At 43.1% G+C, this 15,962-nt stretch overlaps 1 protein-coding gene across 2 annotated transcripts in view; it reads right to left on the reverse strand.

The window, feature by feature from the left end:
* SYNE1 (spectrin repeat containing nuclear envelope protein 1) overlaps window positions 1-15,962 on the reverse strand; it is a 621,543-nt gene that overhangs the window by 179,569 nt on the left and 426,012 nt on the right. For both annotated transcript variants that reach the window (XM_060240915.1, XM_060240910.1), the window contains 2 exons: window positions 11,625-11,786; window positions 6,427-6,588 (listed from right to left, as the gene is read on the reverse strand). In XM_060240915.1, coding sequence (XP_060096898.1) covers window positions 6,427-6,588; window positions 11,625-11,786 — 324 coding nt within the window. The remainder of the gene's footprint in view (window positions 1-6,426; window positions 6,589-11,624; window positions 11,787-15,962) is intronic.

The following is a 15,962-nucleotide window of genomic DNA, read 5'->3' on the forward strand; positions in this document are numbered from 1 at the left end:
GTGGAGAGTTCGCCATACAGGGCAATCTTGGGAAGGCGGTGGTTTTCCATCCTAGAAATATGCCCTGCCCAGCGCAGCTGCGTCTTCAACAGCAGTGCCTCGATGCTGGTAACCTCTGCCCGCTTGAGGACTTCAGTGTTGGTCACAAAGTCACTCCAGTGGATGTTGAGGATGGTGCGAAGGCAGCGCTGATGAAAGCGCTCAAGGAGTCGCAGGTGATGACGGTATAAAACCCACGATTCGGAGCCGTAGATGAGGGTTGTCATCACAACCGCTTTGTAAACATTGATCTTTGTGCCTTTTTTCAGATGCTTGTTGCTCCACACTCTTTTGTGCAGTCGGCCAAATGCACGGTTTGCCTTTGCCAGCCTGTTGTCAATCTCCTTGTCGATCTTTGCATCTGAGGAGATGATGCACCCCAGGTAGCTGAACTGCTGGACTGTCTTCAGAACTGATTCACCCACAGTGATGCAGGGAGGGTGATAATCTTCCTGGGGTGCAGGCTGGTGGAGAACTTCTGTCTTCTTCAGACTAACTTCTAGGCCGAATAGCTTGGCAGCCTCTGCAAAGCAGGACGTCATATGCTGCAGAGCTGATACCGAGTGGGAGACGAGTGCAGCATCATCAGCAAACAGTAGCTCTCGGATGAGTTTTTCCATTGTCTTGGAGTGTGCCTTTAGTCGCCTCAGGTTGAACAGGCTGCCATCGGTGCGATAGCGGATGTAGACACCATCGTCCTCATCTAGATCTACTGCGGCTCTTTGAAGCATCATGCTAAAGAAGATCGTAAAGAGAGTTGGCGTGAGAACGCAGCCTTGCTTTACACCTGTGCCTATTGGGAAGGGCTCCGAGAGGTCGTTGCAGTGTCTGACTTGGCCTCGCTGGTCTTCGTGTAGCTGGATGATCATGCTGAGGAACCTTGGGGGACATCCTAAACGCTCCAAGATTTGCCACAGGCCTTTCCTGCTAACGGTATCGAAAGCTTTGGTAAGGTCGACAAAAGTCACATACAGACCCTTGTTCTGTTCCCTGCATTTCTCTTGGAGCTGCCTGAGAACAAATACCATGTCGGTGGTGCTCCTGTTAGCTCTGAAGCCGCACTGGCTCTCTGGGAGGAGTTCTTCTGCAATGGTGGGCACCAGTCTGTTCAGGAGTATTCTGGCAAGGATTTTGCCTGCGATGGAGAGCAGGGTTATCCCCCGGTAGTTGGAGCAGTCTGACTTTTCCCCTTTGTTCTTGTATAGGGTGATGATGATTGCACTGTTATCCTCTCCACTGTTTTATCCTCAATTCTTGACTGGAGTTTTGTCTGGAAGGCAGCTTTAACTTCGGCTGACTGAAGGCTGCCAACCTGAAACTTCCTCCGAGGGATACCTCCTCTCCTGGGTGTGGGTTTAAAGTGAAGACGGAGATTGCAGCGTACAAGACGATGATCCGTATGACATTCTGCGCTGGGCATTACTCGGGTGTGTAAGACATCTCGAAGGTCTCTCTGGCGCACCAGAATGTAGTCGATAAGGTGCCAATGCTTGGACCGTGGGTGCATCCAGGTTGTCTTCAGACTGTTCTTCTGCTGGAAGATAGTGTTGGTGATGGTGAGCTGGTGCTCCATGCAGAATTCTAGCAGGAGGCGCCCGTTGTCATTGCAGTTGCCAATGCCGTGTTTGCCAAGTACTCCTTTCCAGGCTTCCGAGTCTTTACCTACTCTGGCATTGAAGTCGCCAAGGATGATCACCTTGTCCTCTGTAGGGGTCTTCCGTACGAGGTTGCGTAGATCAGCATAGAACTTGTTCTTTTCTGCAGGATCTGCTTGAAGGGTTGGGGCATACACACTGAAGAGTGTTGCATGCTGCTTGTTTTGAAGTGGGAGGCGCATGGACATGATGCGATCTGAGTGACCTGTTGGAAGGTTTTCGAGTTTGGAGGCAATGGAGTTCCTGACCATGAAGCCAACGCCAGAAAGGCGGCTCTCAGCCTTTGACTTACCCGACCAGTAGAGGGTATAGCCAGCACCGTGTTCTTGAAGACTACCTTCCTCAGGGAAACGGACCTCACTGAGAGCTGCTATGTCGATATTCAACCTGAGAAGTTCGTGGGCAACTAGAGCAGAGCGTCGTTCAGGGCGACCACTGCCTACTGTGTCAAGCATGGTTCTGATGTTCCAACACGCAAGCTTTAGTCTTTGCACACTTTGTGAGGCAGGTGCATGCCTTTTCTTTGTTGTTATTTTTCGACCGCAAGTAAGGATGCCCGTTGACCGCGGCTAGCCAACTGGGGTGGGGGAGACGAGCTTTGTTTAGGCCACCTTTTCTAGGCCCCTCTCCGTGTGGAGCAAGCAGTGCTGTCCCTAGATAAGGCTGCTTGGTCGTTCAGGGTGCTGCCGAAAGATGCTTTCGTCTCCGGGTTAGCATCAGGCGACCAATATCCTGAACCGCCTACATGCAGGATCGGGACTGCGGCTTCCAGTGGCACCTTCCACCTGCCGTTTCGCCCCTTGCCTATCGCTGCAGGACTTGAAGCGTTGTGGGTTGTGTGTGTGGATATGCCCTTCAGGCCTGCGCAGAGGAATTTTTTAGGTGAAGCGCAGTGTGCGCGGTACTGGCTCCACCCTTTCACCTGGGGGTCATCTGCCATGGCCCAGTAAGCCGGGACGCCGGCAGTGAGTCCTCCAGGTGGTAGGTGTTACATTAACGAGCTCTATCTGCCCGGGTTTGATGTTAGAGTTTTCCTTCTCTTAGGCTGACGAGGTTGGTGGGCCCAGCCTGCCCATCCGGTTATACCGCCGGACAATTCGGTCGCACCATGACGTAGCAAACTCTGTGAAAAACAGGGGGGACCAGCGAGAAGGTGTTGCTACGGATGCAGTAATGCAGGAGAGGCCATTGCAGTGACCATCTGCCAGGCATAGCCAGACAGTGACCACGCGGCGTTCACTACACCGGGAGAGGAGAGGCTATGTATTGCGCATGCACTTTCCCTGGGGGGGTAGGATTCCCAGAGGGAGCCCACCCCCCCCCATTCATGTTAGTTACTGATGTAACTAACTAACTGATGTAACTAACTAACTAACTAACTAACTGATGTAACTAACATGAATTTCAGCAGACTTCGGAGGATGGTAGAAGACAGAAGGGCCTGGCGTGACTTTGTCCATGGGATTGCAAAGAGTCGGACTCGACTGTGTGACTGAACAACAATAACACCTCACACCTAGAAGTACTTCCTGCCTTTCCCCAAATTGTTAAACAATGCACCCTACTGGCCAAACCTGTTCATGTAATTTCCTGTAAGCCTCTACCTTGGTTTGATAAAGAATGTCTGGACCACAAAAGGGAACTTCGGTCTCTATTTAGGGAATCCTGTTTGGCTGACTCCCCTGACTCCTTGGAAAGTTATCTAACTTCTTAAAAAAACCTTCCAAGACTTGATTACTAAGGATGATCACTTCCAACACAGATGGGATCAACTCCTCTTATCTATCAAATTACGGGATAGCAAATCCTTTTGGTGGGCAATCTCTAGGATGATCACTTCCAACACAGATGGGATCAACTCCTCTTATCTATCAAATTACGGGATAGCAAATCCTTTTGGTGGGCAATCTCTAGGGCGCTAAACAACAATCCTTCAGCAGAACCCTGTATTCCTCCTCAAACATAGGTTGAGCACTTTTCTGTGCTCTTATATTCTCATACTACCTCCCCATTTAGCCCTGATGAGTTGATCCCATCTAGTATTCCTAGCTGGTCTCCAGTTGATAGTGATGAAATAGCTGAATTAATCACCAACCTGAAATTAGGTAGAGCCCCTGGCCCAGACGGACTCCCTTCCGAACTTTTCAAGAAATTCGCCAATTGGTGGTCCCCTCTTTTAGCCAAACTATTTACATCTATTGACCAGTATGATATTCTCCTGAACTCATGGTTAAATTCAATCATAATCCCAATTAATAAGAAAAGTGATTCTAATTTACCAGAAAATTTCTGTCCTATTAGTCTCTTATAAATTGTGGGCAAATTATATGCAAAACATCTCGAACGCCATTTACTTGACTAGGTCCAATCTAATGCAATCGTAGGGTCAGAACAAATTGGCTTTTTCAAGAACAAATCAACCTTAGATCACTGCTTAATCTTGTCCACCTTGGCTGAAAAATATATGAAATCAAATAATAAAAATCTCTTTGTGGCCTTCATTAATCTAAAAAGTGCTTTTGACTCAACTCAAGAGAAAAACTGTGGGACAAATTGATTAATCTTGGAATTGACCCACATCTTTTTCTTATAAAAGAACTTCACACAGCTACTACGAGTCAAGTTAAATATTCTCCAGATGGAAGGCTGACAAACAAAATTCCACCTAAGAAAAGCATAAAACAAGGATGCATCCTTGCCCCACTTCTGTTTAACCTTTTGCTCTCTGATTTGGCTAGCTCCTTGGAGCTTGTTAACTGTCATCCACCCAAACTAGAAGGCCAACCAGTACCTATCCTCTTATATGCAGATGATACTGCGATTTTATCTTTCACCAAAATTGGTCTCCAAAGATACCTAGAAGCTTTCAACTATTACTGCCATACTAATTTGTTTAAGATTAATTATACCAAAACAAACACAGTAGTATTTCCCCAAAAATGGGCCCCCTTCACATCGGGAATGTCAAAATCCAACAAGTTAAAAGATATAAATATCTTGGTGTCACATTTAACTACAACCTCAACTGGGCAGCACAGAAGTAGGGCTGTAAAACCAGCAAGGATCTCCTTTTCCCAACTCAAGTCTTTCTTCTTTACTAATGGCAATCAATATGTCCTGCTGCAATTAGAATATTTAACTCCAAAATCCTACCTCAGGTCCTGTTTGGAATCCCTATTTGGTTCAATGGCCTTAATCACGATGTTGAGAATATCCAAGCGATTTTTATCAGACAAATTTTGGGTGTCCCTAAATGTGTACCTTATCTTACAATCTGCTCTGAAGTGGGACAAAACCTAATTGAGACCAAAGCCTGGATTTTAACATCATGATACTGGGTCAGGCTCTATTTTAGAGCTGAGCCAGGCTCTCTCTTATCTCTTTTGCAAAAAACTGCACTATGCCTCCTGAAACGTCAAAATTATATCTAAATTAAGCCAATTTGGTATCCCTCTTGATGATTTATCATTATTGGAGGAAGCTTATATTTCTAAATTAATCAAACAATGATTACTTGACATTGAGCAGCAAAAGCTATTCCCCACCCAACCCCATATCTGTTCTGCTGCTATGCTCGGTCTCACTAATCACTTTGGGAAAATGCAACAATATTTTTATAATCTTGATACCCCTCTCCAACACAGAGTCTTTCTTCTGACAAGGGTTAACACATTCTCCTCTAGAATGCTCTAAGGCAGATACCATCGAATCCCAAGACAAGTCCTTGTAATCTTAACTGTCTGGACACAATAGAGCACATAATTGTGAAATGTCCTCTGTATGAGTTACCCCATGAAAAACTGCTTTTAACTTGGCTCTATCCCAAAAGGTATCTGAATACTAAGTCGAAATGTCAATTTTTAAAAAATGATTTGGTCCCTGAGATTACTAATGCTGTTGCCAAATTTCTCACAGAAGTTCTTAAAATTCAAAATTTTACATAGCAATGTTTTTTGCTATACTTATCTGTATGGAATCCTAGATCTGATTCCCTTGGCTCAGTGTTTTCTATGCTGCCAATTTTCTTAGGAATTTTTTAAACTTCCAACAGTACTGCTTTTAAATGCACTTAATCTTCCCTAGACCTTATTGCTATGTTACAATGCTTTATTTACTTTTGGCTGTAGATATGCCAATAAAGGTCTTTGAAATGAATTTAATTGAAAATATAACACAGAAGTTTTTGTTAAACTATGGGGTTTTTTGCATCCTTCTTTTGCCAAATTTATTCATGGACACTGTGAACTAATGTACATGATTCTTCTGATTTGTTGAGTACTTACAATGGGCCTGTCCAGATATGAGTAGACCTCACAAATATACCCAAGATAAGATCAACAACTCATCTGTCTTGCATCTCCCCTGCCCCCCACAAGAACATAAGAAAAAAGTGCACTGAAAATTTTCAGTAACATCTTAGAAGCCAATACCTAACCTGTCCTCCGCTTTTTTAAAAAATGGTTTGAATGTTTGTCCATCTCCACAACAGAAGTGAGTGGAAAACAGCAAAAAGGCATATAGAAATTTATATTTTAATACCATTGTTAGGCCACCCAATTTGAGTGCATATTCAGACCAATACCCACGTATTTATGTACAGCTCCAATTGTTCATATATTCAAAAAAATAGAAGGCCATGGTCTGTTTTTGAATTAATATATAATGTATCAGGTACTTGAAAATTTCAGACCGGTAGGAAAAGAACTGAGAAATAAACCCATTTCTTTTTTACCTGATGTTCAGCCATCTGACTTTCAGGACTTTTGCCAATCTCAAGACTCTCGTTTAGTTTCACCTCAATAGTTTCCATTTTTGTGGATATGGACTGAAGGGAGTCTTGGTACTTCTGCTGACGTTCAAGGGCCTCATAAAGAGTGCGTTGCTTTTCACTAATCTAAAGAAAAAATGCAGCTATTACTACATATTCAACCTTTTGATTTAGCGTTACTTAATACCTTTCCATTCCTGTAGTTATCCTATGTATTTAGAAAAAAACACAAATAGAATGACGTCATGCCATTTTACAAAGCTTGCCCAATAATTATCCATTTTTAAGATAATGTGAGTTTTGTCTTTTCTGCATTTATAGACTAATGGTCTAACAATATGGCACACTGTAAGATCAGTAATTATATATTCCCAGTGGTTTTAAACAGAAATAGCAACTGCTGGATGACACACAGGGTCCACACACCTTTTTTACTCCTAGCCTTCCTCCTATCAGCTGGCCAATGGGTCTAGGAGGGGAATAAAGAATTCCCTTCCCCTGTGGATCTTCCCAGGTTTCCTATTTGCCATTATTTATTTAGAAAATTTATATTCTGCCTTTTCAGGGAGCTATTTTAAGTGCCTCACAAAATAAAACAGGATTAAATAGCATTTTTTTAGGATTTCAAGCGTTAAGGAACTATTAAAAACCCAACAGTAGTGCACAAAAACCCAGAATATAAAAGCATACAATACAGCAGATTGTCTTGCATAATAGTCTTTACACTACACATCAATCGTAGTCAATCTTAAGAAATATTTCAGTCATTCCAAAAGCGAAAACATTTCAAAGGGGTTTTTTTTCCTAGTGCTCCCCAAAGTTTCCATTTTTTTCCATTGGAAAAATTGGGAGTAAGATTCTAGAAAAACGCCCCTTAAAATGCTTTCACTTTTTTCTAGGCCTTCACATCCCTATACCCTGTGCTTTTTTTTGTAGAAAAACCCCAGCAGAAGTTCCTGGCCTGGGAGCACGTGGCTACCACATGGTGGGTTGGGCCAGCCAGAGCCTTGGCCAACCCAGGAGGAGCTCTGCTCCTGTGGGCTCTGGCAGGAAAAAAGCCTTGCCTATACCTTGATAGACTCTAGTACCCCTCTACATGTACTTCAAGATATATAGTTGCTCTCATGTTGCTACAGAAAGGTGTAACACTTCTTGCCATTTAATTCAACTTTAAAGTTTATATCAACTACTCTTGGAGACATTATGGTAAATAGGGCCTGACATGACTACCCTTTTGGATTTTAAAACAACTGGTTTGTGTACATTAACTATTTGGTATCTGAAGAAGTAAGCAGTGACTCATGAAAGTTCATACCCTGCTTAGTTTTTAAGGTGCTCCTGGACTCATGTTCTTTTCTATTAACATTAACTATGATTTTTAAAGAATATAAAGCAATCAGAGGACAAATTAGTGAACAATCACATCATCAAATATAGCATGAACAGGCCTCGGATTCAGCAGGAGCTCACAGGAGCATAGCTCCTGAACCTTTCTGAGGGTTCCCCCTCCTCCTTCCCACCTTGCCCATTGCATAGTAGTTGCAGCTGCATAACAATCCCTGGATGAGCTCCACCATCTATTTTTCTGCAAAATGACAGCTGAGCATGAACAATAAGGGACATAATGCTACTGCTGACAAGTTTTGACTTAAATATTTTTAACCAGCTGTGCATGTTTGCATGTGGATGATTCCATATCCCACCTACACTTTATATGGATTCGCAGATCTATTTAGAAATGTTTCAGCACAATTAATCGCGATAATCACAAGAAGTACTATCTGCTAAATGTGGGATCCTAACCTCTATCTTTTCCCCTTTTGTAAAGATTTGGAAGTAGACAAGATTGCAGTTCCCAGATGAAATAAAATAGACATGAATCAACATAATTACGACATTTTGGAGAGACGTGATAGTTGAAGTAAATTTAAGGTAAATGTTTGTCTTTATTTTAATTTTCTATTACCAGCTAAAATAGCAAATGCCAATGTTCAGCATAGCACAATGTTGCTCTGGTGGTAATTTGGCATCTTGTTACAGACTTTCAATTTTTTCAGGTTATGCATGCAGGGGAGAGGATTTAAAATATTGCACCACTATACCTTTCTTCTTTCTCACACAGACCTATAAGGCACAGTATCATATGAAATTACCTAAGCACAATCACCATATTTCTGGTCATTTTTGCCTTCTCAGACGGGCAATAGTGACCCCAGTATATCATTACCCCTTACACTTCATCTAGTTTAAAGTGATGTGCGGTTGCTTTTCCGTCTTCCATACCTGCTTCCTTGAAAACAAACAAAACCCAAACTATTCTCATCTACATCCTCAGCTGTATACATGGATGGTAAATACACTGATATATAAAAAGGTTTTTGAAGGAGAGGAACTGTCCACAAACCCAAAATAGACCACAATTAAGTCTCCATAGCTGCTGATACAAAAACAATATGTTTCATGAGGACATAGGCAACTTTCCTGTTTTTCACAGAGACCTGGGCTAGGAAATGGATGAGCTATGGAGAATTTTTTAAAAAATTACAAGCAACAACTCCAACTAACCAAAGAGACAGAAAACACTGGGGTATTAAAAGTCAAGTGGTCTTACTCATTTTTGCACATATAAGCAGGGCTTTTTTTGAGCAGGAACAGACAGGAACGCAGTCTGGCCTGATGTCAGAGGGTGTGGCCTAATATGCAAAGGAGTTTCTGCTGGGCTTTTTCTTCCAAAAAAGTCCTGTGTGAAACAATAATGGTCAGAGGGTGGGGCCTAATATGCAAATGAGTTCCTGCTGGGCTTTTTCTACAAAAAAGTCCTGTGAGAAACAATAATGGTCAGAGGGTTTGACCTAATATGCAAATGAGTTCTTGCTGGGCTTTTTCTAGAAAAAAGTCTTGCATGTAAGAATGGAAGAGTAAGAATATGAGTATTGATATACCATCTTAGATACGTATGTGAAAGTCGTAAAATACACTTGCATGTATAAAGTTATGTCATATATTGTCTACAAAAAATTATTTCTGTAGAGACACCTGCCAGGAAACTGGTTAGCACTCTAGTAGTGGTCACTTCCTCACAGGTTATCTGTTCCAGGTTCAATGTTTTAGGAAAGTAGTGTTTTGTCCCTGCTTCCCCAAAGCATTGTGGTGTATTTGTACACCTTTCCCACTTTTCTCCAATCTGGTTTGGTCCAAAGTTTTGGAAAGATCACAATAAAACCTGGATGGCTATTGGGAAAATTCAGATTTTCCTGTCCACATGGTAGCCACTTCCCCAATCCTATTGTCTACTGTCCTAAAATGGTAGTGGCCATTTCTTTCCCTTGCCTCCTGGGACTTTTTTTTTTGTTTTTAACTCAGTCACTAGACAGATAAGTAGAAAAGCATGTGTCTCCACAGTGGAAGAAACTAGAGATTTTCTTTTCTTTTTAAATTAAAGCTAGGAAATCATATTTGTATTAAGTGATATTGATATAATCTATATACTATTAGCAATGTGTGGCCCCCATCTGTGGATACTTAAATCTGTGGATTGGGGCCACATGGTGGTGAAACAGATTTTTCAGCAAACCTGAGGGAGTCCCCAGGTCTGCAGTAAATCTGATTTTTTTTAAAAAAAATGGATGGAGGGGATAAATCCCCCCAAAAGAAAAGCATCATCCTCTGTAAAAGTGCAGAGAATGCTCTCACTTCCAGTGGTTAGTGGCAGTGGCACCAAGGACCCATGCTGGGTCCAGCTGCGGCTGGGCCCAGTGTTGGTGGCTGCACAGTCTGGGACCATGCTTGGTCTGGTAGTGGCCAAGCAGCCCAAGATCTGTGCTGGGCCCAGCAGCAGTTACACTGGACATGCTGCTGGAGCAGCGTGGGAGCCATACTGGGCATGCTGTCACCAGTGGCACAGCTCAGGTGATATTTTAGTGCTGTTTTCTTTAAAACAAACAAACAAACAAACAACCTGCAAAAGTCTTGGTTGCTCAGGGGAGGAAGTTGGCTGTTGCTGGGGGACTGGGGGAGGGAAACTGCAGGAAACCTGCAGTGCGGAAGCCTCACTGCTGTTGCACTTCATTAGCAGTCAGACCAGCAGTTGAGAAACCACACAAGCCTGTGGAAAGCACCAGTGACAGCCTGATGGTGCTGAGGAAACTGCACAAAGATGTGTACTTTGTTGCACCTTCTGGTACTTTGTTGCACTAAACTATATAGTTCAAGAAAAAAAAGCATATGTAAGTCTTTAGAATTAAAATGATGTAATATTAGTGATGTTCAAGTTTTTCAATCCATTTATTTGCAAAGACATACATGGCACCCAAACCCATAGTGTTGTATAGTGGTTAAGAGTGGCAGACTCTAAGTTGGAGAACCAGGTTTGATTCCTCACTCCTCCCCATGAAGCTTGCTCGCTGACCTTGGGCCAGGCACAGTTTTCTCAGAACTCTCTCAGCCTCACCTATCTTACAAGGTGCCTACTGTGGGTAGAGGAAGGGAAGATGTACTTCTTAGGAACTACTTCTTCACCCAAAGGGTGATTAACATGTGGAATTCACTGCCACAGGAGGTAGCCAGCTTCAAGAGGGGGTTAGATAAAAATATGGAGCAGAGGTCCATCAGTGGCTATTAGCCACAGTGTGAATATATATATGTATGTATGTGTGTATATATATATATATGTGTGTGTGTGTGTGTGTATATATATATAAAAATTTTTGGCCACTGTGTGATTTAGAGTGTTGGACTGGATGGGCCATTGGCCTGATCCAACATGGCTTCTGTTATGTTCTTATGATCGTAAGCTGCTTTGAGACTCCTTAGGGCAGAGGGAAGTGGGGTATCAAAGCCAACTCTTCTTCTTCTCCTTCTACACAGAGGCATCTATGACCTATTCCCCACTAGTCTTGTACCGGTCCCACACTCCCCTTTTCTGTGGGGCTCCCGTCTAATTTTGCACAAGCTGCTGCGAGGCTGAAACTTGCTCTGCCGTTTTCCTGCGGCAAGCAAGATCCTCTGAAAACCAGTTTCTGCTTGCTGTAGGAAAGAGGTGGAGTGAGTTGCAGCCTCGCGACAGATTGTACAAAATCGGTCAAAAGCACTGCGGAGAAGAGGAGCGCGAGACTGGTACAAGGCTAGTGGGGAACTGGTCTATATTACTCTCCTTTTCTTACCACATTCTTCAGTGTTTCCCAAGAACGTTGCAAGTCATCCAGCTTGGCACTGGTGGCTGATTCTGGCTCATAGGACTCTTGGGTAGATGAAGTGCTGGGCTGCATCTTGGAAGCTTCTGTCTGCAACTGTTCAGCAGATAAGGCTTGGTAATAAGCAATGTCCTATGAGCATGAAGCACAACATGGCACTTTCAAAAGAGAAGACTCAGCGCATTCTTGAAACATCAACATACTTTTGTTTAGTGCTGCATACCCTTACAGCCCTCTATCACCATGAATTTTAACTCCACTCTCATTTGTCAGAATGTAGGATGATAGAATTCAGAACTTTTATCAGATAGAAAAGTCTGATTCAATAAAAGACAACTGAGCAATTATGATTCTACTTCACTGGCTTTACTGCAATATAAAAATAGTACTTATAAACTTTCATTAAACAATATGGCAGGAGGACATTCTTGGGGAAGCTTCTCCCCAAGAGAGAGAGGAGTCAAAATCAAACTCAAACATCTCCCAGAGAGCAGCAGGAATGATGAGGGAGGGGCCTGTGACCTTTGGGCAATTTGGGTGAAGACCAAGGTATGTGTTGCGTGGTACTCTGTATTCAGGTTTGCCTTCTGGCTCTGAAAGGGGTTCTTGTTTACCTTGGGCTGAAGTGGCCCAGTCTGAGAAAACTTGTACTTCTTGTCCAGCCATCTAGCAACTATCCCATTCCAGCAACTATGCCATTCAAAGTTCAGTAAGATGGGTGAATGATGCTAAGGAATGCACCTGACTGTCCCACTCCCCTCCCACTTTGCTGCTGCTGCTGCAAATGTTAAGTGGGAGGAAGATAAAAGTGCTTGCCTTGGGAGGAGAAAAGTTGGTGAATTCAGTGAAAGTGTCCATATGTGTGAGAGAGTATCCCATAGTTATGAGTGAGAGGCTCTGTGATTTTATATCTCCTGTGTCTATGAATGCATACATATGTGTGTGAGAGACAAAGAAAACTGTTAGACACAAATATATTTGTGAGACACACAAAGAGAATGAACAATGGAAAATTTGCTCTCCTCCCTGCAAATGGTCAGGTGTCCTCATCACTTGATATCTTCAGTACCATGTTCCATAGTTTGGATCAGATTTGAGATTGGAGACAAATCCATATTGGAACTTGAAGTCATGAATAAACCTTGGTCAAGTCATTCACTACTACATTCCCCATTAGTTAAATGGAAATGATATCAACTTTCCTCATAGAGATCCTGTAATGGACAGGACTATACGCTATATGAGAAGTACAGAAATCAGCACATCTCCCCCCAAGTTGCTTAGAGAGGCATGCATGGGTTTAAAAAAAAATGTATGCTTTTAATAATCATCTGCAGTCTAAAGAGAAGAACCAAGTGAATCATGCCACATATTTAACATTTTAGGTTATTAATACTGGCAAAGGACTTGTTTGAAACTGTAAGGCACAAGTTCTTACTTTCTTAAGGAGACAACAGAATTATTCAGGCTTGGTGATTACTGGGAACCAGGCAGGGCACGCACTGTTCAGCAGTCACTCCATTAGTTATCAGTCAGCTCCAGGGTTAAATTCATGGTATTGTCTCATCTACAAAGCTAACACCTCCTCCTCCCAACTCTTTCTTTCTCCACCATACTCCTTCCCCTCAACCTTTCCCTTGCCCTCTTATTGCACCCCCTTTCCTTAGTCTGATTTCTGCTCAACTACCCCTATCCTCATCCCAAAATGCTCTGTATGCCCACTGGTCTCCTTGCTGCTTTGCCTGCCTGCTGAACTCTCTCTTTGACATTCTACCCACCTATTATCATCCTTAATGTTCTTACTCACCTCCATTTTTGGTGCTCTACCTACTCATACCCCTCATCCTCAGCACTCCGGCAACCCACCATCCCACCAATCCTTGCCTCCCCCCAGAACTCACCACCCCAATCACTGTTGGCCATTCAGAATGAATTTGGATGAAATATTTATGAGATGCTAAGATCCTTTTTTTGAAATGCATTATAATTTTATGAGTTTATAGTGAGATGTAAGAAATTATATGAGATTTAGCCAAAATGTTCTGTCTTTGATAAAACAGATAGATGAAATAGAATTACAAGCTAGTGACTCTGTGACCCGGAATGTTTATTTTTCAATTTTTCATAATTGCTTCATCATATGAAAGAAGTTGGTATGGCATTTTGAAATCTACGTCAGTATGATAAAAGAAAGCAGAAGGATTGGATTCCTATTTTGAAGTCAATATTCAATTGGTTGTCACTGATACACTGATCTCAGCAAGATTATATATTCTTGATGAATTATGGAAATAATTTCAACAGCACAAGAAGTTTTTTCAATTTTGATATTAATGGACTTCCATATGGATTTTTCTATATAATAATTTGTGTGGTGGGTTGTTGAACGTTATTAAGGTGTTCTTGAGTATTTTGTATCGATAATTATATTTTAAATATAGTGAGAATGCTATTTAGTAATATCATCATGGGTTTTGCTTTTGAGCAAGAGGAAAAGAGGCAGAACTGTGCAGGTGCTGGAGGTTGCGTTCTTTCTGGGGAAACTACTATGCACAGTTGTGATGCTGAAGGCAGCTCTCTACCTTCTCCCCCCGATCCTCATTTCTCTGCTCACCTGCCCCCCCTGCCATTCTGCCCACCATGACCATTCTTCTCATAGCTGCCCACCCTTAGTATTGCCTCCTCTCCATTGCCTCATGGGGGAAAAGAGAGCAGTGGATGGTTCCTGCCCTCCCTGAGTCTTGCTTGCTTGCACCTATTTGGCTCAAGTAGTGGCTCTCCCTCTTCCTCTGTAGATATTATTCTTGGACTAACCTTGACAAGAGTAGTGCAGGGTGAAAAGTGTCCACTAGGTTCCCTCTAGTATGTGGGATTCTTCAAGGGGTACTCCTTTCTCCAATGCTATTTAACATCTATATGCACCTCCTTGCCCAGCTGGCATGGCATTTCAGCTGTATCTGTTACTGGGTGACCAGTTGGCCAGTGTTCCACAAGATCTGGCCAAGGATCTAGAAGTCATGGTGGGTTGAATAAGGAAGAACAGATTGAAGCTGAACTTTTCAAAGATGGAAGTTCTGGGGCTGGGGGGAATGGGGATGGATCTGGAGTGCAGATTGCTGGCACTTGACAGGATGCCACTAACACTGTCACCATCGATCAAGAGCCTGGGTTTGACACTGGATACCTCTCTCTCAATGGAGGCCCAGGTTATGCATACTGCCAAGATGGCATTTCTTCATCCACACCAAGCCCAACAATTAGCTCCCCTCCTGGCCAGTGTAATACATGCAATGGTTACCCCCAGACTTGATTACTGTAACTCACTCTATGCTGGCCCCCCCTTGAGACTGACCTGGATGGGTCCAGAGTGGATCCAGAACGTGGTGGTGCAAGTTCTGTCGGGAATGCCATGGACAGCACATATACAACCTGTGCTGCTCTAGCTGCACTAGCTTCTAGTATTAAGTCAGATTCAAGGTCTTGGTTTATTTTATTTATTTATTTATTTGGTAAATTTATATTCCACACTTTCCCAGATGGGCTCAGGGCGGATCAAATTCAAGTAAAACAGGTCACATACAATAAAACCAATAAATACAATTAAAACAACAGCATTATATAACAAATGCGGGTGGGCACATAGTGCAAATTAAGGTATAATCATTCAGTGCCCCAGACAGTGGCTCAGTGGTAGAGCATCTGCTTGGGAAGCAGAAGGTCCCAGGTTCAATCCCCGGCATCTCCAAAAAAGGGTCCAGGCAAATAGGTGTGAAAAACCTCTGCTTGAGACCCTGGAGAGACGCTGCCAGTCTGAGAAAACAATACTGACTTTGATGGACCAAAGGTCTGATTCAGTATAAGGCAGCTTCATATGTTCATATGTAGTAGTTCAGATGATGGCTCACTGTGGAGGAGGATAGCTGATAGGCAATACAGTAAAGGACGCCCGCTTGCCTCAACTAAACGCCTGGCGGAACAGCTCTCTCTTACAGGCCCTATGGAAAGGTAACAAATCCAGTAGGGCCCGTATCTCCTCAGGGAGCTGATTCCACCAGGTTGGGGCTAGGACCAAGAAGGCCGTGGCCCTGGTCCAGGCAAGATGGACATTCTTAGGGCCAGGAATGACCAGAAGATGTTGGTTGGCTGATTGCAGCGTCTTCAGGGCTCATATGGGGAGAGGCGGTCCCGTAGATAGGTCGGTCCCAGGCCACATAAGGCTTTGAATGTCAATACTAAAACCCTGAAGTGGTTTTGACCTTTAAGGCCTTGAGAGGTCTGGGACCAATGTATCTGTGGGATGGTCTCCTT

This window comes from Heteronotia binoei, chromosome 1, assembly GCF_032191835.1.
Source record: "Heteronotia binoei isolate CCM8104 ecotype False Entrance Well chromosome 1, APGP_CSIRO_Hbin_v1, whole genome shotgun sequence".
Taxonomy (NCBI): Eukaryota; Metazoa; Chordata; class Lepidosauria; order Squamata; family Gekkonidae; genus Heteronotia; species Heteronotia binoei.